The 24,912-nt window shown below is 42.1% G+C and overlaps 2 protein-coding genes across 2 annotated transcripts in view; one reads left to right on the top strand and one right to left on the bottom strand.

Annotated features, from left to right (window-relative positions):
• Window positions 1-5,617: 5,617 nt before the first annotated feature.
• On the top strand, window positions 5,618-11,636 carry LOC138584961 (pro-opiomelanocortin-like). The gene is made up of 3 exons (XM_069657161.1): window positions 5,618-5,735; window positions 9,606-9,754; window positions 10,839-11,636. The coding sequence occupies exons 2-3, from the start codon at window positions 9,635-9,637 to the stop codon at window positions 11,418-11,420; spliced, it is 702 nt and encodes a 233-aa protein (XP_069513262.1). The 5' UTR covers window positions 5,618-5,735; window positions 9,606-9,634; the 3' UTR covers window positions 11,421-11,636.
• Window positions 11,637-13,229: 1,593 nt separating this feature from the next.
• The window catches only part of LOC138584980 (protein EFR3 homolog B), a 31,161-nt gene continuing 19,478 nt past the window's right edge, over window positions 13,230-24,912 (bottom strand). The window contains exons 7-23 of the mRNA XM_069657189.1: window positions 21,709-21,843; window positions 19,743-19,821; window positions 19,350-19,485; window positions 19,053-19,214; window positions 18,856-18,967; window positions 18,661-18,712; window positions 18,364-18,536; window positions 18,190-18,265; window positions 17,913-18,074; window positions 17,686-17,817; window positions 17,512-17,579; window positions 17,258-17,385; window positions 16,758-16,849; window positions 16,602-16,650; window positions 16,300-16,406; window positions 16,156-16,205; window positions 13,230-15,664 (exon numbers count right to left, since the gene is read on the bottom strand). Coding sequence (XP_069513290.1) covers window positions 15,559-15,664; window positions 16,156-16,205; window positions 16,300-16,406; window positions 16,602-16,650; window positions 16,758-16,849; window positions 17,258-17,385; window positions 17,512-17,579; window positions 17,686-17,817; window positions 17,913-18,074; window positions 18,190-18,265; window positions 18,364-18,536; window positions 18,661-18,712; window positions 18,856-18,967; window positions 19,053-19,214; window positions 19,350-19,485; window positions 19,743-19,821; window positions 21,709-21,843 — 1,819 coding nt within the window. The 3' untranslated portion in view covers window positions 13,230-15,558. The remainder of the gene's footprint in view (window positions 15,665-16,155; window positions 16,206-16,299; window positions 16,407-16,601; window positions 16,651-16,757; window positions 16,850-17,257; window positions 17,386-17,511; window positions 17,580-17,685; window positions 17,818-17,912; window positions 18,075-18,189; window positions 18,266-18,363; window positions 18,537-18,660; window positions 18,713-18,855; window positions 18,968-19,052; window positions 19,215-19,349; window positions 19,486-19,742; window positions 19,822-21,708; window positions 21,844-24,912) is intronic.

Genomic DNA, 24,912 nt, shown 5'->3' with positions numbered 1-24,912 from the left:
TCCTTTACATGTGATTTGGAAGAGCCTAAACGTCATGTTTTCACCACTCAAAAGGAATAAGACGTCAGCATTTCCAGATTTTATTTCCTTTGTTTGGTTCGTACATTCAGCCTTGACCCAATGCCCTTTGCCCCGATGGAAGATGCTGCTTGTTCTCATGAATGAAACAGGATGTTTGGAAGTGCAGGAGAGCCCTGAAAACAGGCTGGGTTTTTTGTTTAGGCAAGAGGGAAAAAATAAAGCCTCCCTGTGTTTTTGTCCGGATATAAACTTCTTTCTTACGATAAATAACGAGTGGAATGTTTTTTCATATATTCCCAAAAGCAACAACAACTGGAATGTGGATTATCTTACTCAATTCATCACTTTCAGACACATTTGGAGTCCAGACATGATTGTAACGTATTGAATCAGGCAGGCTTCTTTAACTTTATTTTTCCTCTTGTTGCCTGTGGCACAGTATTGTTACTGCTGTTGTATAAACAATATTGTCCCCTTTTAAACAATCTGTCATGCAAATTTGTATGCTGATGACACAGTGCTGCATTGTTTAGTTGACACTGTACATCTTGAGGTCAAAAAGCTTTCTTTTAACAATCTGCAAGATATACCTGAATAACCTGAGACTGGTACTGAATGCTGATAAAACAAAACCGATTCTATTCTCCAGCCAAAGCAATTGACCAAAATTATGTCAATATAGTTACAAGGAACAGAATCAGGATTAAAAATGAAAGAATATAAATATCTAGGCATATGGATCGATGAAAAACTGACCTTCAACTTTCATATCAATAATCTTTTAGGCTGACGAAATGTGGCTATTTCTCCAGAAACAAGATAATCTTTTCTTTGTTGGTAAAGGCTTGGAGGCAGTTTAATGTCAGGATTGGACTATGGTGATATAATCTATAGACACGCACCGTCCGCAAAACACTGCCTATCACTCTGCATCAAGATTTATCACTGGTGATGCCTACGATGCGCATCATTGTGTCCTGTATGCTAAGGTTGCAAATGATTGCACCAGAGGCTTTGTACAACTTTAACCAGAGCTATATTTATATTTAATAACCCGCGTGATCTCTTAGGTCTCACTACAGACTGCATTACCGTACAACACATAGTAATGAGCACGCACATTACGCAGCATTACATAACAAAGTGGTGTGATGGTCGAGATATTCACGTTTACAAAGCTTTAATTGGACAATGAGACAAGACTGCTTTTTGTTATTCTAGGCCTCCTGACTCCTGAGACAAGATACAGCATCTCTTTGAAGCAAAAGCACTTTTAACTTTTGGACATTTGATTTTAAACCTCCCAACCTCTCTTTGTAATGGTTTAACATAAGTGTACCCTATTTCATTATTTAATTTTGCCATTTTAAGCACTGAACTTTAAGCGCTGATTCAGGGTTTGCTGATTAGAGCAATTTGTCGGACTGGGTTTGACTAGTAGGGTAGTAGGGTACTAGCAGTTTATATTTTTTGTGTTTCCTTTCCTTCACATCAAATCTGCTGGCCATATTAAATCATTTCTTACTGATACTAGCCTTTCTGATCTATCCCTGGCAGATTTTATACCCCACGAGAAGAGAACACTCCTTCTTTTCCGATGTTCACTGACTATTCCCGGATCTATACAATGGAGCAATGTACTGCAGCTGCATCGTATTTTACCTAAAACTATCGTACATATGAAAAAGACGGTTGTGGGTCATTTGCAGCCCATTACAATCATTCCTTCCTTTCTTACCCTTCAAAATAAAAGCACCATATCTACTAAATCCTCGCACATGCGGGGAAGCCGCTTGCAATGAGTGACAGATGCATCGCTGAACTGTTATTGTGGGTTTCTTTGAAAGGGCAGAATTATCGTATATTCGGCCTTTTTTTGGCATTATTGATCGTATATCGTACAGAGGGCAAAAATATTGTACACATGCGATAGTTATCGTACATCTGGCAACACTGTACTGTAGAGACTGGACCCATTATTGCTCACAGATGAGAGTTTTCTTCCGCTCGTCTCAACATAAATGTAAACATCTGAGCTCCATTAAACACTAGATTTAACCAATAAAAAAATTTAGAGGCCGTAAAATTAGATATCATTGGCAGAATTTAAAAGGACATGTTTAAAACAGAAACAACTGTGTTTTTAAACTCATTTTACAATCTTTCATCTCTCGAAAGTTAATTTATTCAATGTAATAATGTGAGCATGATGAGAAGTCAATTAAACTCAAGGCTAATATGCTGCGTGTCCGAGAGCAAAGCAGCTTGTTGCTGCAGTACGGACAGATAATGGGGTTTACCATCAGATCAGTTTTACTAAAATGTATAGACTTCAGATTGTACAGTTGATACAGATTAATAACCTCTTTAGTTATCTGGACTCCCTCTCTTTAGACTTTACTTTTCTGGGCTCCCATTGGATCTTGTTGTATTTGGAAAAACAAACTGATTTTGAACTCTGGTACACTCCCTTCTTTATTAAACCAGGCCTTGTCCTACCTGCCTGTCTCCCTTTTGTTGAAAAACAAAAAAAATCTGGTTGTGCTTTCAATGGACCAATATCATCATTATTATTAACAGATGCAAAGGTCCTTGCCAAAGTCCTGGCCTTCGAGTTAGATATGTTCCTTTCCATGAATTCCTCTTACCAAACCAGGTTAATAAAAAAACACAAGTAAATACAATAATAATGATAATACTATCTATTATATATTATCTGCTGGTTATTGAACATTTTATTTTCGCCAAAGCATGGTGAGTCTGTTGATGCTGAAAAATAATTCGACAGAGTACAATGTAACTATCTTGGCCCTCTCTTCTGTTCTTGGGTGTCCTTCAGGTTCTGTACTAAGAAAGAGCCATTACTCAAAATGTTTTGATCTACATCAGGGGAACCGACAGGATTTTCCTTTTCGCCCACTCCTTTTCCCTGTTGCCATAGAGCCACATGCGATAACTATCTAAAGCAACAGGGTTACAGGGGATATGCAGAGGAGTCAAACAAAAGGTCTCCCTCTACGCAGATGATTAACCAGCGACCTTCTTATTAGATGCCCTCACTGTATTGAAGCTTTTCAGTCATCCATCCATCCATCCATCCATGCATCCTTTTTCTTCCCCTTGTCCAGGGTTGGGTCACGGTGGCAGCAGGCTAAGCAAGTTAGCCCTCTCCCTCTCCCTGGCAAAATTTTCCAGCTCCTCCAGGGGGATCTCAAGGCGTTCCCAGGCCAGACGGGATACGTAATCCCTCCAGCGGGTCTACCCTGGATTTGGTTCCCTCGTCCCTTGACCCTTACTGTAAGAATAAACTAAAATGACACTGCTTCCAAAGTGCTTATCCAGGTTAGGTTTTGTCTAAGTCGCACTGCCTCTCAATGGCTGCTAAAAGAACCACTTGTGAACAGGACCTAGATTCTCCTTCTACAGGTTACACATGGGAATCGATCTTTAACCACATACACCCTTCTTCCATGTGTTTCCGACATGCTCTTTTGCAATTCATTGCAAAATTGCAACTAAACTCGTTTAAATGTTGACTCTACGTGAGATGAATGTACAGCCAAACCCTTCGGCTGCTATCTTTGTCATTATTCCAGATTTGGACTTGCTGAAAGCAATGTGTTGTGCTGGCCTGGCCGGCAATTTAAATAAGTGGGAGGATCCTGAACCCTCCTCCCTCCCTCCTACTCGCACTGGATAAGAGACACGATAGCCTGTATGAGTAGAGAGACGATGCAGAGAAAATCCATTACTCTACCCGGGAAAAAGAGAGTACCTTTTACAAAGTGTGGCCACTTCCTGACATAAAAAACACTACTTTGTTTTCTCTATACATTTTTTTATTTATGTAAATATTTATTTTCTTGGAGGAGGGTTTGCGTAGGTTTGGAGGGTGGGGGCGTCATTCTACATCTTATCCATTAAGCCCATTCCCATTAAGCCCATTCCTCTATGCCACTCTGAACTTTTCATTAATAATATTACTTATCTACAATGCTAACTTTACCGTTCCGTTATCCAGAACCTCTCTTCTCTGATTGGCTGTCATTGTTTATTTTTGGTGTCTGGTTTGTTTTATGTTTGGACGTGCTGTGACGTGCACGGCTGTTGATGTTGAGGGGAAAAAAACGAGGAAAAATCTCAGTTTTAAAAATGTGAAAACATACAAATATAAGTAAAACATTCACATGTGCACATACAATGGCATACCTATGTATAAATGTACATTAGTGTATATATGTGTACATTATATGTAAGTGAAATAAAACACATACGGCACTGCAAAGAACTACTACTACTACTACAACTAAAGCACTAAAAGTACCTGATTTTTAAATCTCCAGGGGTGCACTAAGAGTTTGAGTAAAGTTCGTTCTCCTTATGTGTATGCTGCTTTAGAAAAGACTAAACTTCCTTTAATTGAATCAGGGTGAGATAATAATGTAATTTGTATTAGTTACAATACAGGCAGTTATATTTAATAATCAGAGCATGACTCATTCATGTTTTCAATATTTTTTCATACTGTAGGTTTTCTTTAACTGTATGAATAAATAAAGAAACGGCACAATCCACTTACTCTACTTACTGAAGGTCTTTTCTTCATGTTTGATTCAGCTAATTATCTTCTCCTGTGAAAGACACACTGAAGAATGAATCAACCTGATATGAGAATGCAGCAAAAAAGACCACTTTCCAGCCTTTGAAAAGAGGTACAAATACACAAAAATAAGCAGTTTATTTTGAAAGGAAACCCATTAACGAGTGCCTCTAACAGCAGGCCCATGTTGTCCTCCTGCTATTCTGCGTGTCTCGTCCTTGTATTTTATTCTTAGAAGAGCCTCTTCGTCTGTAGCAAACAGAATCGAATGTGTGCGGTACTGGCATTTAGCGGCTGAAAAGAAAAAGATTTTCTTTTAAACGGCATGGATCTTTCCTTTTATAAAGTGTGTGTGTGTTTGTATCTTCTCCATTCAAGGTGTAGTCATGACGTCTAACCGGTGAGTCAGGTCTTCCTAATGAAGTTTCCACGCGGGGAAACATGCTCACCTTGTAAACCAGGGTGCCTGAAAAAGGGATCCAATCAGGCAAATTGATTTTCACACTTCGGTCACTTTTGAAAGGAAACTGCTCTCAGCATGAAGATGTCAGCGATTGTCATTGACCTTTGAGGGACTTAGAGGTGAGATTGACAAGAGCGCACTAATGAAGTGTGTTTTCATCAGTCTAAATTGAAAGCAAAGAAACATGATTATGATTAAGATAAATTAAAGCTAAGTAAGGAGGTAGAGCCAAGAGGAGAAGGCAAGTTAACAAGTAGTTTGTTAATGCCTCACCTGTTGTCCAGTGACGTGAGCTGTGTGCGCTGTTAATTTAAAAAAAAGTGAGTGGGTGGCCTCAACCCAACCCTATAATGCACAAACACACACACACACACACACACTCCTCCCCGTCCAGAGAGGAGCAGGAGACCCCTTACCTCGATCACACCCCGAGGCCTTGAGACTCCCAGCTCCAAGCTTCATGTGTCTATAAAAAGAGCTTCTCCTCCACTGAGGAAGCAACAGAGAGATCTTTTTTTCCTGCCGAGCGTTTCAGAGAGACAGCAGAGAGAAAGCACAGGAGGAGGAAGAGAGGGATCACGGTGAGGAAGATCTGTGGACAAACGGAGGAAGAATAAAAGAGAGGAGAGGAACGGAAAGCGTTTGGAAGAGGTAAGAAGACAAATTTGCTGAACTTGGGTGTGGATTCTTGCATAAAAATTGTGTCTGATTGTTAGATTCTCTGAATGAATGAGCTCTATTGTTCTGCTTATCCCACATAACTTACTTGATCTAAGGTTTTCTGATATTTTCTAACATGTACCGCCTTAAATGATCCATAAAGTGGCTTTTCGTTTCATATTTACACCTCAGCTGTTAAAAGAACATGCATGATTGTCATAAATTACATTTATATTAGCCTACACCTCTTAAACACCCATCAGAGATATCACCATTTATTATTAACACATAAGGTTTCGATCTATTTTGATGGCAGCTCTCGGGTGTCTTTAATCAGAGTGTGTCTGTGGAGAGCAGGGCTCAGCTGAGTGACTCATACCGAAGGAGGAAGAGTGTTCACGAGGCTCTGCCAGAGTTACAAAGACGATGGCCCACCAAGGAGTCACTCCTTAGAATAATGAGGAAGGGAGGGAGAAACAAGTGGATGCAATTTCCGACCAAAGGAAAGACAGTGAACTCAGTGTCTGTTAAGATGCATGAAGATGGAAAATGTTTAAAAAAGGTTGCAGGAGTGGGATTTTCTGATGTTAACACGGTGCAAATGCGTCATAAGGAAAGTCTTTAGTTCTGTCATGTATTCAAAGTGTTAAATTGTTCATTTTCACCTCTTACGAATGTATGGATGCAGCCTCCTACAACACATACTCATATATGTGTGTATCAATCTCTGTCCTTGGACTGAAGTTAGCATTTACCAGAAACTTTACGCACAAAGGGTCTTCCTAAGTCATGTGACCTCGCTGACCTTTCGATTCTAGGCTCTGTGTTGGTGTTGTAAAGAGGGGAGGAAAAGTCATATCCTATTCACTTATGTCATGAATGAGTGAATTACTACCGTCATTGTTGTGTGGCCTTCAAACAGATTGGTGCATTCCTTGTTTCTTTTTGTCTACGTTTGTTTTGTTCCATCAAGGTTACTACGTTTCATTCTGAGCTACTTTGAAGATGTCAACAACAAAGCTTAGGGAGTGCGTGTAATGTATTGTCCCGCAGAGGCCAGAAAACATGTTTTGTTACTATTGTATACATTTTGGTCCCTTACCACGGCTTGGAAAAAAGCCTGAATTATGTCTTTAAAGATTGTCATTTAAATAAATCAAATCTTAAGTCACTATCTATCGCCCACTGATGAAAGCCTTTGCATCTGGGTGTCTGCTGTGACTTTCGCGGAAAAAATCACAAGCGGCGCCAAGTTAGCGACGCGTTTTCCATCAGCCAGCAGTGTTTGGTCTGCCAGAGAGGGTAGGCGGAGCTAAGCGGCTGCTTTTCTTTTGAAGGTAAACAGTCTAAAAAGGAAAGCGACCGTCAGCGAGGAAAATCAAGAGTTATAACCGGAGCCAACCGAGGACAACACACATTCGACACTGTTTGGATATCTAGGAAGTGTGCAATTACTGTTTATCGCCACAGGTGTCGCTAAAGAAAAAGAAAGAAGAGCTACTAAGTAAACAAAACCTCTTGCAGGACTGTGATATTTCCACTTCACCAACTTGCCCTGCATGCAATTGTTTAATTCTTCAGCAAAAATTAATCAAGCGGCTAATTTTATCACAGCAGAATAGCAGCTGGTGTGTCTGTAAACATCACAGTGAAACAAACTCACATTGTATTATTAAAGAGGTTTGTATTTAATCTTCATTTGCTATCTTACCGTGACTAAACACAATCTGATCTCATGCTGCAAACAGCACAAGTAGTTCTCCACTGCACACAGTGGGTATTTTGTCCGGTTTTATCACCCCCTTGCAAAAACATAAAACCTTTGACGGAAAACACTGAAAACTGTAGTTCTGACTTAATAAAAGGTGGAGTACATTTGATGTGAAGTCACAGCAAAATGCTCAGTTTGTGTTAGCGTTAGCTTAAAACAGTTCAGACATGGCTGCAAAAGAGTGAACAGTAAACAATCAGATCACACACCTCACATCTTGTGAATCCCTCGAAGGGATGGCAGAGTTACGGCACTTACAATGTTACAATTTTATTTAGCAGGCGCTTTTGTGCAAAGTGACGTACATCTGAGAGTTATTACAACACAAGCAACGATCGAGACAGGAGGGAACAACATCAGTAAGAGCCAACACACAGCTTCAAGTGTGATCGGACACTGGTGCCAACAGGCAGAGTATAGGGCGTTTATTTTGTTTTATAAAAATAATCATCATCAGCAACATCAACAAGATCAGTATAGTCATCATCATCACAAAAATCCTAGTCAGCATAAACTACATCCTCGATGTCATCAGCATCAATGTCATTAAGGTCAGAGGCGTTCATAAAGAGCTGGGTCTTTAGCTTCTTCTTAAAGGTGAAAGGCCGAATGGAGTTTTTTAGCTCGTTCCACCATCTGGGGACTACTGGAAAGGAGAGTCTAGTTAAAGACTTAGGGCCCTGTTGTGATGGGAGTACCAGGCGCCTTTCATTGGCAGAGCGTAGTGGGTGGGCCGGAGTGTAGACCTGGATGAGGGCGTTCAGGTAGGTAGGAGCCCTTGTTGCTGCTTTGTTAACGAGCAACAGGGTTTTGAATTTGATGCGAGCGGCGACTTGGAGCAAGTGGAGGGATATGAGCAGCGGAGTGATGTGCCGTTTTGGGTTGATTGAAGACCAGTCGCGCTGCTGCGTTCTGGATCATGTGTGCATGCAGGAAGGCCTGCCAATAGGGGGTTGCAGTAATCAATGTGTGATATCATGAGAGCCTGTACCAGCAGTAGTGTTGCATGCTCTGAAAGGTAGGGTCAGATCTTCCTGATGTTGTACAGGGCAAATCGACAGGACAAGAAAAGTTGAGGCCACATGAACCTTAAAGGTTAGCTGGTCGTTCAGTTTGTCCAAGCTGGATATTGATCTGTGGTTGCATAGAGGGACTGGCTGGGATGACGAGGAGCTCAGGCTTGGATAGGTTGAGCTGAAGGTGGCGTTCTTTCATCCATTTAGAGACATCGGCAAGGCATGATGAGATCCATGGAGAGGCTGTGATGTCCTCTGGTGGGAATGACAGGAAGAGCAGTGGCATGAGAAACCATGGGAGCGGATGATTGCACCAAGTGAGGTGGTATATATTGAAAAGAGAAGGGGACCGAGCTCTTAACCTACAATAAAAAATGATTCCTAAATAGGGCATATCAGAACGTTTTGACATTGAATAGCATAAAATGTTGTGTTGTTATTTAGACAACAAAAAAATGAAACAAATTTGCTCAATGCTGAACAACTTGAAGATCCAGGTCAGCTGTTGTTCACACCGAACTCAGCTCGTCTGCCAGATAAAACAAAGTTCCTCGGCAGATATACGAACACACCTTGATGGTTTATGGTTCATAAAATGGCATGTTGATACAACTTTCTTATCTAACTTTTAACAATAAAGCTTGCAAGATAAGGATCAGATATAAAACAACATAACCTACATTCCCCAATCAATCAGAAAAAATAATCATTTCCATACAGCACCTCAGTGTTAAAACTCAAAGAGTCATTTTCTCCATCATTTACTTTTATATGAGACTAATGTGCCGAAGCTGAACAAGACCATCTGCAACAATAAGCGTGATGATGGGAGACAAATGTTGATGAATGAATTTGACGTATTCCATCTCATTATTCGGACATGACTTGGCTACATATCCAACAATTACCTCAAAGATTGTGCTGAAACACAACCAGTTATATAAGGAAGGGAGGAAGTGTTACGCAAGTGCAATGAGAGACACCTACTGTATCCCTTTTACAAAAGTGCATACTTGAGCCTGTTGGGACGAATGTCTTATTACAGGCTTATGATCTGTTCTTTTCCTCCCACAGTCTCACTTGTGGTCCGCACCAGGTTGAAGATGGTGTGTGTGTGTTGGTTCTTCGTGGTGGTGATGGCGTTCGCGTGCCTCCCAGGGTTTGGTTCGGTGTGCTTGGACAGCTCCATCTGCAGCAACCTGAGCAACAAGGGGAACATACTGGTAGGTCAACCTTATATCTGTCTTTATACAATGTTGCCTTTTTTTTTCTTTTGCAGATCAATTGATGTTGAGGTGTTGAAACAAGTCTCAGATCTGACAGAACTCTGGAACAATGTATTATGTATATTATGTATGTATATTGTTGTTTGGATAAATATCAAGCACCTTTTTGCTTCTGTGGCAGGGAATGAAAATGAAATAAAAAATACAGTTTAGGAGATTTTTCATTTGCCAAATTTATAGCAAAAATGCAACTTTCTCCCTTTTCAGCCTCTGAAATTTAAGGATTTAATCCTCTACAATTTCCACTATATTTTAATATAAGGAACAAACTGAGCTTGTTGTTTTCATGTGAAGATTTTCATTCAAACAATGTCTCTTAAGATACTATCTACAGCCAAGAAAGCCATTCGCTATTGCAGTTTCACAGACTGGAATTTAATAATGACATTCTTGGGAACATTTTTAAATTGGGGCTGCACTGTGGTGCAGTGGTTAGTGCTGTCCCCTCACAGCTAGAAGGTTCATAGCTTGAATCCCAGGTCGGACATAGGGGGCCTTTCTATGTGGAGTTTGCATGTTCTCCCTGTGCATGTGTGGGTTCCCTCCGGGTACTCCAGCTTTCTCCAACAGTCCAAAGACATGCTCGTTAGGTTCATTGGTGACTCTAAATTGCCCATAGGTGTGAGTGTTTCTCTCTGTGTGTCTCTCTGTGATTGCCTGGTGACCAGACCAGAGTAGTACAGGGTTACACTGACAAGTACCCGTTCTCACCACAGGTGCCACCAAAGAGAATTTAAAAAGTTCTGCATTTTGATATTTTAAATATCGTACGTACCGAGTGAGTCGGTGAGGCTGTCCTCATTTGCTGATTCAAATGTTTGAATCGGTGTCATCAACAAAATAAGATCACAAACTTTACTGTTCGGCATAGTTTCAGCTAATGGGAGCATCTGCTACAATAAGTAAAGTATCAAAGTTGTTCATTTGTGTGTCATCCTCAACCCTTCTTGGTGCAAATAACACACAGATTACAGATCACAGTGCATTTTAAAAAGTCAGCTACTCGTTTGTTTCCCCACAGGACTGTATTCACCTCTGCTTGTCGATGGTCCAGAATGAGTTTCCGGAGCTCGATGCATCGGCTCTGAAGGAAAATGACGATGAAGACCTCTTTCTCAGCATCGTTCTGGCCAAAATTGTCTCTGGAGATAAAATATCAGAGCTGAAATCCCACAGCGACCAGCGACGCTCCTATTCCATGGAGCATTTCCGCTGGGGCAAACCCACCGGCCGTAAACGCCGGCCTATAAAGGTTTTCACCTCTTCTCTGGAGGGAGGAGGCTCCTCTGAGGGCACTTTACCATTTCAGGCTCGCAGGCAGCTGAGCATAAACGAGGAGGAGGCTAAGGGAGGCCCTGAAGGAGAAAGTCAACAGAACCAGGTGTTGCTGAGTGCAAGGGTCGTCCCGAAGCCACAGGCTCAGTCGAGCCCCCAGCACAGAAAAGATGGGACCTATCGGATGAGTCACTTCAGATGGGGGAGCCCACCTGTTTCTAAACGCAACGGCAGCTTTATGAAGACATGGGAGAAGAAACCTCAGGGGCAGCTGCCCAAGCTCCTCAGAAACATTTTAGACAAAGATGTACAGAGGATAACTGGATGAGCGGAGGATGAAGAGGAGGAGGGATGGATGTTGTTAATCGTCTAATAGTCAGTGCATGTTAGCTACCACTGGTCTTTATTTTAACTTACTGGAACTTTTCACTATCATTAGCATGTTTAATGTCTTTTCTGGGCCGATGGTTTGTCTCATTTAAACCTTAACTTAATATAAGAAACAAGGCAGTTTTATGCTGAATAAAAACCACGATGCACCCAATGACTGCTTTTTTCTCTTTGTCTGTCTTGAAAGCTTTCATGTAGGAAACCAAATGAGTGATCCAAATCACTATTTTCACACAGCAGTCATTATCCTCCGACATCATGCTCAGGGCAGCTCAAATGCTGTTATGATGTTTTACTGCTGATTCCAAGTTGTGAAGGTAATACAGGGTATCTGACAGGAAGATGGACAATATAACTTGAGCCCAAAATCAAGTTATCATGAAAGAGGCTCATTACCAAATATGAACCATTAGCTCGATTTGAAAAAGGAAAAATCCCTAAAAAGCTACAGTAAACTACAAAGTGCTGATATAATGTCAAAGTTAAAGAATATTTGCATCAAGTGTGTCTTATTCCCTGTAAACACATTTTGAACATTAAACAAGGCTAAAACAGAGTACAGTCAAGCTAGCTAGCCCTGTGAGGAAGCCAAGTGGTGCACGCTAACATGCTAAATTGACAAAGCTAGCATGTTGATGTTTATTGGGTATACTATCTCACTGTTTACCATCTTTAGCTAAGTAGTACAAGCTACAAAAACCATTGATGTTTAATGTTTTAGGTCATAAACTAAATAACTAGAAAAAATGTAAACTCTTTTGAGATAGCTATCCCTACAGTCACGCAGTTAGCATAACACTAAAACACTACTCTGCTCTATATACTAACTAACCAACTAATTCATGAATTTATTAGCATATTTAGTATATTTCAACATCACAGAACTTTACACCAAGTTTTTAGGCTTAGTATCAATTTTCTAGATACTGCATTAAGAGATTGCTAAAAAATACACGTTCATTATAATGCTAATAGTTGGACCAAACAGATGACAGACATGGCAAAGGCAAATATGAAGCACTAATGGAAATAGTGTAACAGAAACACAACACTGTTTATTACAGGTAGATGAAGAACTACAGTTAGCACTGTTTCTTTAATACTGTGTTGAATACTGCAGCTAACTGAGCACGCAGTGCTAACCAGTGTCACTTTACTAGCACAATGATGCATAATAATGTAGAATTTTGGGGCGGTATAATTGTAGATCCAATAAAATAAACATAATTTTCCTCAATCAGGCTTTAACCATGGCTGCACAGTCGTGCAGTGGTTGGTACTGTCACCTCACAGCTAGACGGTTCCTAGTTCTAATCCCAGTTTCGATGCAGGGGGCCTTTCAGTACCAGGGTTCCCTAGCTTCCTCCCACAGTCCAAAGACGTGCTCGTTAGGTTCATTGGTGACTCTTTAACTGCTCGTAGGTGTGAAGGTAAAAGTGAAGAATGGTCTGTCTATAAGTGTCAGCACTGTGATTGTCCAGGGTGTAACCCCGCCTCTCGCCCAATGACAGCTGGGATAGGCTCCAGTCCCTGCGCGACCCTGAACAGGACAAGAGGTATAGATAATGGATGGAGGCTTTAACCATCGCCAAAAAGAATAAAACGAGACAGTGATCAGACTGCTTCTGGTTACAGACAAATTTATTGTACAACACATCAACATCACTAGCATGCAAAGTCAGGTATGACACTCATAAGGCATTTTCTCCATGTAAAAGCTGCCTTTGTCACTAGGTAATCCAGTTTTTAAAGTGCAAAGTTCACAGAATGAATAGATTTGACCAACAGCACTACTTTGTAAACAGATCTATTAACCAGACATGTAATGACAAAAGTAAGATTGGATTACCGTCAGTTAATATTACATTACACTATGCAATGACGACAAGCACACTGGTAGATTTACAGGTCTTCACCGCAAAGTCGCAAGATGCTGAAAAGACAATTTTTACATACAAGGTGTCACTGGAAGGTTTAGACAGCTGCACGATGCTCTTAGATAACTCGCTCTTCACTAACATGGTGGAAAGAGTCGCACAAAAACTGTAAACTGTGTCTGAAAAGAGTTTGGTCATGAATAATGATGATACAGATGTTACACAAATACATCAGTCATACACACACCTGCACTGACAACAAGGGTAAACTGTGACAGACAATCTGGTACACGGACATGTGGACATAAATATGCATACAGAGGAAACTGCTGTGTAAAAAACATTAAAAAATAAAACAGGACTGTAACATGTGACAATCAGGGACAAAGCAGACACAGTCATTGTACATTAAACAAGATGGTTGTAACACATTTCACATCCGGTGCAGTTAAATCACAGAAGCGCAGGAGCGGAGCAGGAGGGGCCGACTCTCCAAACATCACAAAACTGAACCATCACAGCATCACGACGACAACAGAAGGTACAAGTTCAAACACACAAAAAGCATCTGCTACCAACGGTTGGGCCGTGTCAGCCAGGCCAGTGCCAAATTATTGCCATTATACTTTGTCTCTATACCTGCGTGTGTGTGCGCACATGCACACAGAATGGCTTTTAAACTCATTTAAATGTTGCTGATTGAAACAGGTGGGCTGCTTGGAGGCTGCGGAAGAAGCATCGTGGAGTAAAAACAGAGTGCAAAGTCGTTGCAGCAGGACTGAGGGTGTAATGGCGACAATACAGGTCATGGCTGCGGTGCTGTCTCTAGATCTGTGAAAGGAACCTGTTTCTACGGAGATGGGCTAGGACGCTTTCAGACTTCACTAGTGTTATCTACTGGCCTCGAGATGATGCAGGTTTCTACTGTGGGCTGTTCGCTCCCTTTACAAAACAGTTTGGATTTTATGTGTTGCTTGTTAATTATTTGACACCAAGATTTTCACATCTGAATACTAACTTTCTCTCCCTTATTCATGGACACAATCAGTGCAGTGGCAGTCTAAAATTAGAGTTAATATACAGGATATATATACACACACAAAAACGTCCCTACTCTGTACATCTGCTTAAAGATTTATATATTTCTCTGTATATACACATTTATATGGAAAGGAGAAAAATAAAGGATCCGTAATCATCTTATAGTGTTTCTGGTAAACATGGCGGTAAACACTTTTGGAAGTTTAGTGTGGACGTGACGGTGGCGCAGTGTGTGTTCTTGTTTTAACTTGAGTCACCCGTAAGGCACACTCACTTTGGGAGGATAGCACACAGATGTACGGTTGTCTCTTGTTGAAGTAACGGCTGAAAACTAACTAATTTAAAAAAATAGAGGTGCAGTAAATAGATGCCTGTTGAGAAATCAAAAGCACTTTTGGCTAATGCTAAAAAGGCAGAACAGAAAACGGTAAAGCATTAAAAACACTAGAGATGATATAAAGAGCTCTGTAACATGGGAGATGGGAAGGAGTAGCATCTTGTTTGTATATATCGAATCATCTTTCAATCAAACATACGCGAAAAATACACTGTCATGTTAATTAAAATGCACTAAATGTATACACACACTTCCTGGCTGTAGACCATTAACAATAAAACAAAATAAAACCATAAAAAAGAGAAATAAGCAGGATTGGTCGATATAATTTATGTGATCGGGGGTAGTATGACATCCTGTAAGGGACAAAAAGGTCAAAGGAATGTCTTAAAATTGCAATTCTTTCAAATATGTCCACTTACAGGGCATGCAAGTAATCAAACTTCTAAAGCCAATTTAAGTGTCACATATATTTTGTAACTTTTATTTTGAAAATCCAACCAGTGGAGTTTCAACAGACATCTACCAAGACCTGTGTGAGATAAGTAAAATAATAAATTGTATTACTGCTGCATTTTTTTGACATTGGTCAGCTCGTTTTGGCTGCGATCACATGACAAAGAATTTGACACCGCTAAGTTAATCTGGGCTGGTTCTTTAGTTTGCTGTGGTTTCCTCCTCACACACTGCTGTTGGTTCATTCCATGATCATGATGCCTTTACAGTGAGGATCGGTTGCCCTCTTCCCCCCCTAAAAAAAGAAACCTTTCCAGTCCTCAAATGTTAAACAGTTCTGTAAGTTTTAGGGTGGACTTTCTGGTCTAGTACACACAAAGGTCGGGAAACTTCATCTCATAGATGGGAACAGATCGACTCTGGTTTTGGCCGTAACCTGATGAAATGGTTCCAGACGGGCTGGGCGGGGGTCTGACAGGGAAGAGGAAACAGACATCATCATCAACTTAAGTCATTTTAGAAACTTGAACTAAAAGGAGAAGGTCTGTTTTGTTTTGTTTTTTAAACCTGGGCCCCATTTTTACAAACCCGCAAGATTTCATAGCGAGACTTCTGTCTCTGGTTACACAAAAAGGATCTTACTCTTTAAAAAAGGACGATGTTTGTAGGGATCATTTCTGCAATGTAGTCGGACACCTGGAGTAACAACCTGAGCCTGTCAGTGGCAAAAACAAGCACTTTTAGTGGACGTACTTTGATCGAGTGCAATTGCCCCAGTGGATTATGTTGCAGCCATTGCGGTCGTATCGCGGCTACGGCGGAGGACACCCTCTCGACCGATTCCAAAAGTTTTTGTGAAAGAATTTGTGAAAATAGGGCCCACCGAACTTCTCCTTTAAGTCTTTTAAAAATTATTCATCCAGTGTTATTTAACTGTAAATATCCAGGGCAAAGTCGCTTACCTGATTGTAATCTCAAAGATCTGATTGAGTTTGCTCTGCAGTAGTGTGGCCTAGAAGGGACAAAACACAACATATAAGACAACAGAACAAAGCATAAAAAGTTTGAAAAGCAATGTGAGTTAAGGAAAATGTTTTAATTTGTACCCTGGCACCGCAGTGGGCAGCTATCTCCTCGAAGGGGGCCTTCTGGAACTTCTCCACCACTTGTCTCCTCCGCTCCCTCTCCTGCTCCTCCATACCCACACTGTCCACTAGAGGGAGACACAAGCAGCATTTAAACATCAATGCAGTGGGATATATGTATTTCCCAAAATGCTTTTTCAGGGAGTTTATTTCTTAGATTATTTTCCTGCAGCTCAAAGTGGTGACTAAAGAGTAACAGGTTATTGTCTTTGGTTTCAACGGCTACAACAAGCCAAGAAATAAGAACAAGTATTTGAACATACCGATGGCATTTTTCAAGGTTTCAAATGTGATCTCCTCTGCCGGTGTCCTCTGCAAAACAAAACAAGACAAGAAATAGGTTGATGCAGGAAAAAGCTTTATTTTAAATTCTGGACAATGAAATTATTGTTCATGTTTAAAAGCGTTTTGCCTTTTACCTCCTCTTTCTCTGGACTGTTTCGGGACTCCACCTCCACCTGCAGTGAGATGGTCTCTCCGATGCTCTTCCTCTTGGACAGACGGTCCTCGTCTGAGAAGAGAGTGAATTCATAAATAATTCATAACGTGTCAGATTGCTAATATTAATGCTTATAACAGAGAGACTTTAATCTTCTGACAGAAGGTTGCCAGAGTCAGAGAAAGATTGTCCTTCGACTCAACGATCCTGGCTCAAGGCCCTGATGAAGTACCAAACACTAAATCGCCACCAGCTCCAGGGGAGTATTTTAAGTATTTCAGCTCTGCATTTCCAAACAGGAATCAATAAAACACCCCGACAAAGCTGTAACACGCTGGAGGGTCGATAAACATCATCAATATTTACTAAGAGAGCAGAAAACATTACTAACTTAACTTCCTTTGTCCTCACAGTTTTGAGACCTCTGAGCTCAGTTAAAGCTCAGTAAAACACAAAAGATGTATTGTGTGAGCTCCTTACCAGTATACTGGGGGACATAAGGCGTAGCCAGTCTCTCTGTGTTATAACCACTACCTCCGAGGACCTCTGTGATCTTCGACTGGAGGAACAAAACTTCCCCTTCGGCCTTCTCTAGCGAAGAAGGCAGCCTAGGAAGACAAAAAGTTTGTTGATCTTTTAAAAATAGAGTTGGAAAAACTGCTGCGGCTGCATATTTGAACATCAAATTTAATTGTTGTTATGGTACGGGACAATTGAATGTGACTGGCTCTTACTTGGGATTATCTATGAAGACATCCTCAGGCAAAAGGAAGGGACTTTCTTTCTGTCTCACCTCAATTACCTGGAGGGCAGAACAGGGTTTTATTTTAAAAAAAAGAGGCTCTTTCTATTCAGACACGCTTACATAAACAGACACGCACACACGAAGGCACAAACAAGCCCCAGACCTCGTGTATGTGCTGGCAGAAGGCTGGGACGGTGGTGAGCTGGCAGATGAGGTTGAGGTAGGCGGCGGCGAGGGCGTGAACAGCACAGCGGTTATAAACAGGAAGAGCCTCGTCTGTGGAGAGCGCCAGGTCCTGCACAGGAAACACATCAGCACCATTTTTAAGACAAGTTCTACATAGACAATAAATAAACTATAAAAAATATAACACAATGCATGGTGAAGTACCTGCAAGGCGAGTGCCAGGCGAATGAGGTCCACCACCACCTCTTCGTTGGCCAGCTCCACGCTGAGAAGACCCAGCAGAGCAAAGAGTGTCTCGTAGTGCCGCCGACCGCTGCTCTGCTCCTTACAGCCCAGGTAGATGTGTCGGTACAGCTGCTGGCCGTGCTGAGAAGAGGAAACGCGGGGAGAATGATGAAAGAGAGACATTTTGTGCATGAGAATAAGACATTTTGACATGACTCCAATGAACTAAATCCTGAATGTAGGACAGAAGTTTCACCTTTTTCATGAACAAGTTGTCCTGTCTGGAACACTTGTCCACCTTCAGCTTGAGCACGGAGATGTCCGAGAGGATGCTGCAAAGAAAGACGCCAGAATTATTACCACTCAACAAAACAGGCCCCAGAATAGAAAGGCAAAACCCTATCCTGTCTCTGCAGACACGCTCACACACCTGATGTTGCAGAACTTGGGCGTGTTGTCGTGCCTGTCGATGAGACTGAGGAGGATCTGGAGCACCAGCAGCCGAACCTCTGGATCCTCTGTTAGGGAGAAGGACAGCAGCGGCTCCAGGAAGGAGCTGGGCAGGGCTGTCAGCATGTTGGTGGTCTGGTAACCTGCGGTCACCTGAGGGATTGAAGATCACGTACTCGTTTAGTTTACTGTACTCACCTCCAGCTGGTTATTTTTATATCTGAGCAACATACATTTCTGATGTTAAATAAACAATGCTGCAAGTTTGAACACCTACCTGAACCAAGGACTTCAGTAACATGACCTGAATCATCCTGGTGCCTTCAGGCCTGGAGGAGACATCAAATAAAAACCCTTTAATTTACCAGCATTCACAGCATAACATAAAATGTGTGTGTGTGTGTGTGTGTGTGTGTGTCCTGCGCAGATGTACAAAGGGAACATGTGTTTGTGGGATTTGTGGGTAACATACCCAGAGCCTGTGGAGAGCAGAGCTGGGTGAACCCCAGGCACAGGGATCTTGCCCATGATGAAGAGCATGACCTCTGACCTCTGGTATGTCGGTAGAGTGTTTGCAAATGAACCTTAAAGAGAAAGAGAACATAAGCACCAAAGAAAAAAACTGATCCGTCACGTACACACACGCACACACACTTCCTACAAACTCACCGATGGTCCTGATGACAGCCTCCTGCAGCTGCCTCTCCTCGTGAGCTTTGATGATCTTGGTGCCGATGTTCGTGCTGCCGTCGTAAGAGCCGGTCAGCTCGTAGTCGACACTCAGACGGAGCTGCCGCAGCAGAGTGTTGAACACCTCCAACACTGTGGGACCTGCATTCACAAACAGTGAATAATCAAAAGACGAGTTCCCACAAAAAATGTAATCTCACATGTATCTGATTCTGCTTTCAACGTGCCAGCTGGCCTGTATGTGTGTGTCTGTGTTTGGTTTGTCATTCCTCTCACCTACGGAGCCGCTGGCTGCGATGGCGGCTGCCTCCAGCAACACTTCCACTATGCCAGCTCGCACTGTGGCTGAATTCTTGCTGTTAGCGTCCAGGTGGCCGAGAAGTTGCTGGATTACCAAGTGAGAGTGCTGCGACTAAGAGAGAAAAGAACAAACGATTGAAACCAGAAGAAAAGAGAAAGATATATAAGAGGTAGAAAACTGCTTGATGCTCAGAAGGGATCTAAAGTAACTACATGATCCTGCTGTGTGCACCTCATTGTGTAAAAACACTTTCAAATGTTTCTCAGCATTGCATTAGCACCTGGATTTTAGGCTGCCACAGTAAAAGAGAGAGAAGAAGCAGGGATGAAGAAGAGGTTATGTGGATTTGTTGGTGCTGCATCACTCACCTGAATGGAGTACATAATGATTTTGAAGCAACGCACAGCAAAGGTCTTCCCCTCCCATAGAGAGTGGTTATCTAAGTGCCTGAGGGGGAAAACACAGACAGGAGGAGAGGGATGGGGAGGATACAGACGCTGTAATATTGCAGTAATGATGGAGAGAGGAACACAGAGCAAATTTCAGCTCCAAAAAAAAGCCCAGACATGAAGAGTCCGTGTGTGTTTTTTACATTCAAGAATAATGGTACATTTAGAGAAGGATTAAGAGACTTTTAAAGGAGCAGTACGCCCCTGTAAAAAGCCACTGTCAGTCAAAGCTGGTGTTCTCTGTAATCGATAGAAGCAATAATATTTGAAATATTCATAGCTATGAAGAAAGTTGCTTGTGATTTCGCCCATTCAACATTCCTACAACACCCACGTGCATTGCGCCCCTCCCTCTGAAAGGAACGACCCAGCGAGAGATGCTGGAGTGAAATACTACCGTTTTACAGTCAACGACATTGATCGCTGCAAGACTCTAGTCAAGTCTACATTTCAAACCTGGCGATTTTGAACGAGACATGACATCGGAGGCGGGCGTCTTAGATTGAGGAAGTGTAGTTTAGCAAGCTTTGAGACGTTATACGTAGTCTGGTGGAGGTTTTCCAGGGCCCATTGGAGAAGCGGATAGCGTCCTCCAAAGGCAAAGAGCAACATTGCATTTTTTTCTAACATAAAGGCATTAGGTCCCCATAATAGCATGATAGGACTAAGGTTGAAAATCGGCGAACTGGCCCTTTAAGTGTTCAGGAATGTAGTCTGGATGTGTGTATAATAATATACAAATACAATCGAAAGCTAGTTAAACTGCAAGATGTGGAGATAGAGCGATCAATATCTAAAGCATGAAAAGAAACAGAAACAGTGATGGATGATCGAGAGCCGGTCTCACAGACGTCGTGACGAGTGAGATGAATTAAAGGGAAAATTGAGAGCAAACTGCAAATGGATAGATAAAGAGTGCTCAATAGAAATCTCTATTTAATATATAACTGCACAAGAAAATGCTAACAGTTGCACTCAGATGATTCTAGAGTAGGAAAAAAATCAATAAAGGCATTACAGGCTTGCCAACTCCAACTCCACAGTGCATTTTGGGAAATGCACTGTGGGAAAGAACCTTAACATGCTTTTTTTCTTTTTGCTGGCTTTGCATGTTTTTATCCATATCGGCCTTTACATGTGGCTGTCAGAAACACTGTATATTGTAAACATGTGTTCCTGCAAGCCTGTGGCACATTCATAAAGGGCCTATTTTATTAACAGGAGATCTCTGAACTCATTGAGCTCCAACTTCTAATGGAAAATAAAATTTATCGACTCAGACATAAAAACAAACTCAGTGCAATGAAGCAGGAAGGATTGCAAACACCGGCTGAGGTGCAGGACGCCAAGAGAGGCAAACAGTAGATAGTTATACAACAGACTAAAAATTCAAAGTCATAAGAAATGGGTGCTAATTCTTTAGGCTTCGAGAGACACAAGCACATTAGCACATGCAGTGCAAGAGAACGCCTGAGACAGATAAAAAACAACACTTGAGAGGAATTAATAGCGACGAAGGAAGCGCAGGATTGACAGAGATACGGACAATAAAAAGAAAAACACTAATCGCACTGGAGCAGGCTCAGAGACGCACAAAGTTAGATGAAGATGACACGATAAAGCTGAGACGGAAGCAGAGACTCTTTGCACACCTCCGGATGAATGCAGTAATTTGCTATTTAAATGTCCTTTCTGCAAATCATGCACTCAGATCAAGTCAGAAACAACTACGTGACCTTGTATTGACCTTGTTGCGCCCTGTCGGGCCAGTCAGAGCTACGATAAAAATGCTGCGACACAACACAAACATGCATCCTCCCTTCAGGTTCAGTCAGAAACAAAAAGGTTAGATCACATGCGTAGAAGACTTTGCGGGTTTTCTTACATCAGCACGGGCGTGACAGCGTTCTTGATGTTTCCATAGGCGGCTCGTCCCAGCAGCTCCCTGAAGCAGCGCTCCGTCAGCTCCACCGGGCTCTCCTTCTCCTTCTCCGACGCCTGCAGCGGAGACGGGGAGCGGCTGGTAGGGAGCGATGCAGGTGAGAAAGCAGAAAAGAGGCAGAGAGGAGGGAAAGAGCAGGGGGAGGAGGCGAGGAGAGGGAGGGAGGGAGGGAGGGGGAAGGCGATTCGGGAGGGGTGAGAGAGGAAGAGACAGAATAGGAGAGGGAGAGAATGGAGAGAAAAGTAAAGAGTTTAAAATGATTCAATAACATCTTCACAAAGGCTGCTGACTCTTTTTGTTCCTGCAGCTTTCACTTCACTTCACAGCAGTGCGTCTGCAGTAAAGTGACTGTAGGGCTTCATGTGTGTGTTTTTCTGTTATGACTGTGCGTAAGTTTTTATACCTGTGTGTGAGAACTCACACCGGCTCCTGCCTTTCTTTGTTCTCATGCATAGTTAAAAACTCCACCACAACTCTATCTTGGTCATGACTGGCCTCGGGTGGTCCACCAATGATGACATTATTTATTAACAGCCTAACTCTTTCATCTTGCCTGCTGCTGCTGTGGAGGAAATGGGACTTCCTGCCTGTCAGTGCTTTATTTCTAATATCAGACGAATCCCAAAAAGGCGGAAATTTGATACAGGAGTAATATACGGGTTTAACTTAGGTGGAAACTTAAAGGGAAATTCTGATATTTTTAGTCCAAATTTTTATATTTGGGGTATAAATGACTTTTGGACTTGCTGCAGGAGACCATAAGTGAAACAGGCTGCAGTGGCTTCAATGTAATCCATGATGATCTTTGCATCGATCAAAGTATGTCCATAAAAAGTGCTGCTTTTGCTCCTGACAAGCTCAGATTGATATTGTTATTCTATATATCTGACAACTTTATGGAAAGGACTCTTACAGAAAGAGAGCTGATGCTACTGCAGAATAACAATCTGATAACGTCAGTGGTTTAAAAATCAGTATTAGTCGACATACTTTGATTGACCCTTCGCTAAGCTCCTCCCTTAAACGGCCACTGTCCAATCCTATAATAGCAACCGTAACTAGGCGTGGGAAGCCTGTCAAGCTTTCAGAACAATGGCGAAACAGTGTGCATATAGAACCTGCAAGTTCAACAGCAGGTATCCTCAAAGTTTAGAAGGGGGTGTCATATTTTTCTGAAGCCAAAAACTCGAGAGGAAAGATGTCGGACACGGATTATAAATTGTGGAAGACAACTGGTCTCCACTTTCGGTCCTGACTGCTCTTCGCTTCCACCACCACCGATGATGTCAGCACAGCCTTTATTTTACCACCCCTTGGTCTGTGCCATTGTTGTGGCAAACTTGTACTGTTGTGTCTTTAGGAGATCCAGTGTAGAGGTCAAGCCCATGATATGCGAGCAATATCCTGACGCGCTTTAAACAAAATGAAAAAGTGGGATAATTTTGTTTTGCTAGCAATGTGCTAAAGTATATTTTATAATGAAAGTTATAGGGAGTCATAACTAAACATTAGCTTAAAATAAAACAATATATTGACTTATCCTGCTGTGCAAGGACATTGTTGTTCCTGTGTGATTATCCCTAACAGGAATTGTCAGGACGAGGTGTGCCTGACGCTTGCATTGGGAGCTTTTGCCTCGATTTTTATGTCCTCTTCATTCTGAACACTCCGCTGACAGATGATATTCTGGATGTAACTTTCACCTGTGTATTGTCGTCCTTTCTGTCTACTTCTCTCTGATGTTTGGGGACTATTTTTCCTGAAATGTGTTATTATTTCCCTTGGAACATCACTGCACATGCCGGTGCGAAAGCTTGACAGGCGTAGCAATATGAAACCAAGGGGGGCGGGACTTAGCGAAGGGTCAGTTGGCTGCTGCAGCAACTTGAAAATGTTTTGTACCTATTAGACAAATAGTTTTAAAGTACTAGCCTTTAAAGAAGTCACCTTTTAGTCCTGCTAATGTGGAAAACTCTAAAGCTACTGTTATTGTAAGGTTAAGTATGTATTCAGCCACACTCCTTGACCCCTGTACAAAGGAAAAGTGCATCTAAAAGCACCCGTAGGAACTCCATTCGGAGGTCACCCTTATAGCCTTGGCATGCGGACAACCTGGCATAGCAATCTGCCCACATATCTGCTGTCTGTCAAACAGTTCACTGAGACTATATATGAGTCACCAGAGAGCGTAAAGGAGCATGTTTAAGGCGAGGATCTTTTCCTTCAGATTTTCTGCTGAGGCAATACCAGCAGGAAAATTGCTCGGGGCACATGAAGCCTTAACAAGCACCTTCACACCACATTAAAACCAATCAATCATGCTCGTAGTTGTTCTCTATTACTCATGAAACAGAGAGCAGAGATTTTAGTATCTCCAGAAATAAACTTGCCACAGAAATTAGTCTGTGCCTGGAGCTGATCTTTAAATTAACTTGTACATGTGCACGGGGATTAATGTAGAGAAAAATGAACCATCTGTGACTTTAATTAGACTCTGCGCCGACTGCTGTGGATTTTATGGCTGGTAATGTCTGGCTACACTCGGCGCGAGGAGGAATGGAGGACACACAGCAGGGGCAGCGCTCATCACACACACACACCCACAGAGTGAAGGGAAGCTGAGAGGTAAACGTGTCCCTCTGCTGGAGTGTCTGTCTATCTCTGTCCATCTGTCTCTCTCTTATAATAACTTCCCCCGTTTCAATCATCCTACTTTATATTATCTACACTCCATCCAATCTTACAGTGCTCGTCTCGATGCTGGCCCACTTTTCTCCCCTAACCTTCAGATCCCGGCATTGACGTCAAAGTGAATGTCAGTATGTGGAATACTGCCAAGAGGGGGGAGGCTTTAGACTCTGCATCTTTCTCTCTCTCCCTCTCTCTCTCGCTGACAACCTCCAGCTCTCAATGCTTACGATGCTTTTATTCTCCGCCCATTTTATACTTTCACTCTCCTTCTCCTTCAATATTCCCTCCTTTTCCCCTGCTGATTATGTCCTCGATTGCTGCAGGTGGGCCAACAGATGCCCGGAAGTGCAGCAGAGCTGTCAGCGTGTTCACTCAGTGATGACGATGATGATGAATGACACGGGTGCCAGGACAAATATGGCCTAATGCAGGACAAACAGTGCCAGTTGGCTACAA

This window comes from Semicossyphus pulcher, unplaced genomic scaffold (genome assembly GCF_022749685.1).
Source record: "Semicossyphus pulcher isolate SPU_LCO1_2020_fin unplaced genomic scaffold, fSemPul1.0.p SCAF_11, whole genome shotgun sequence".
NCBI classification, from domain to species: Eukaryota; Metazoa; Chordata; class Actinopteri; order Labriformes; family Labridae; genus Semicossyphus; species Semicossyphus pulcher.
Note: the sequence above shows the minus strand (reverse complement) of the source record. Positions and strands in the feature narration are given on the sequence as shown.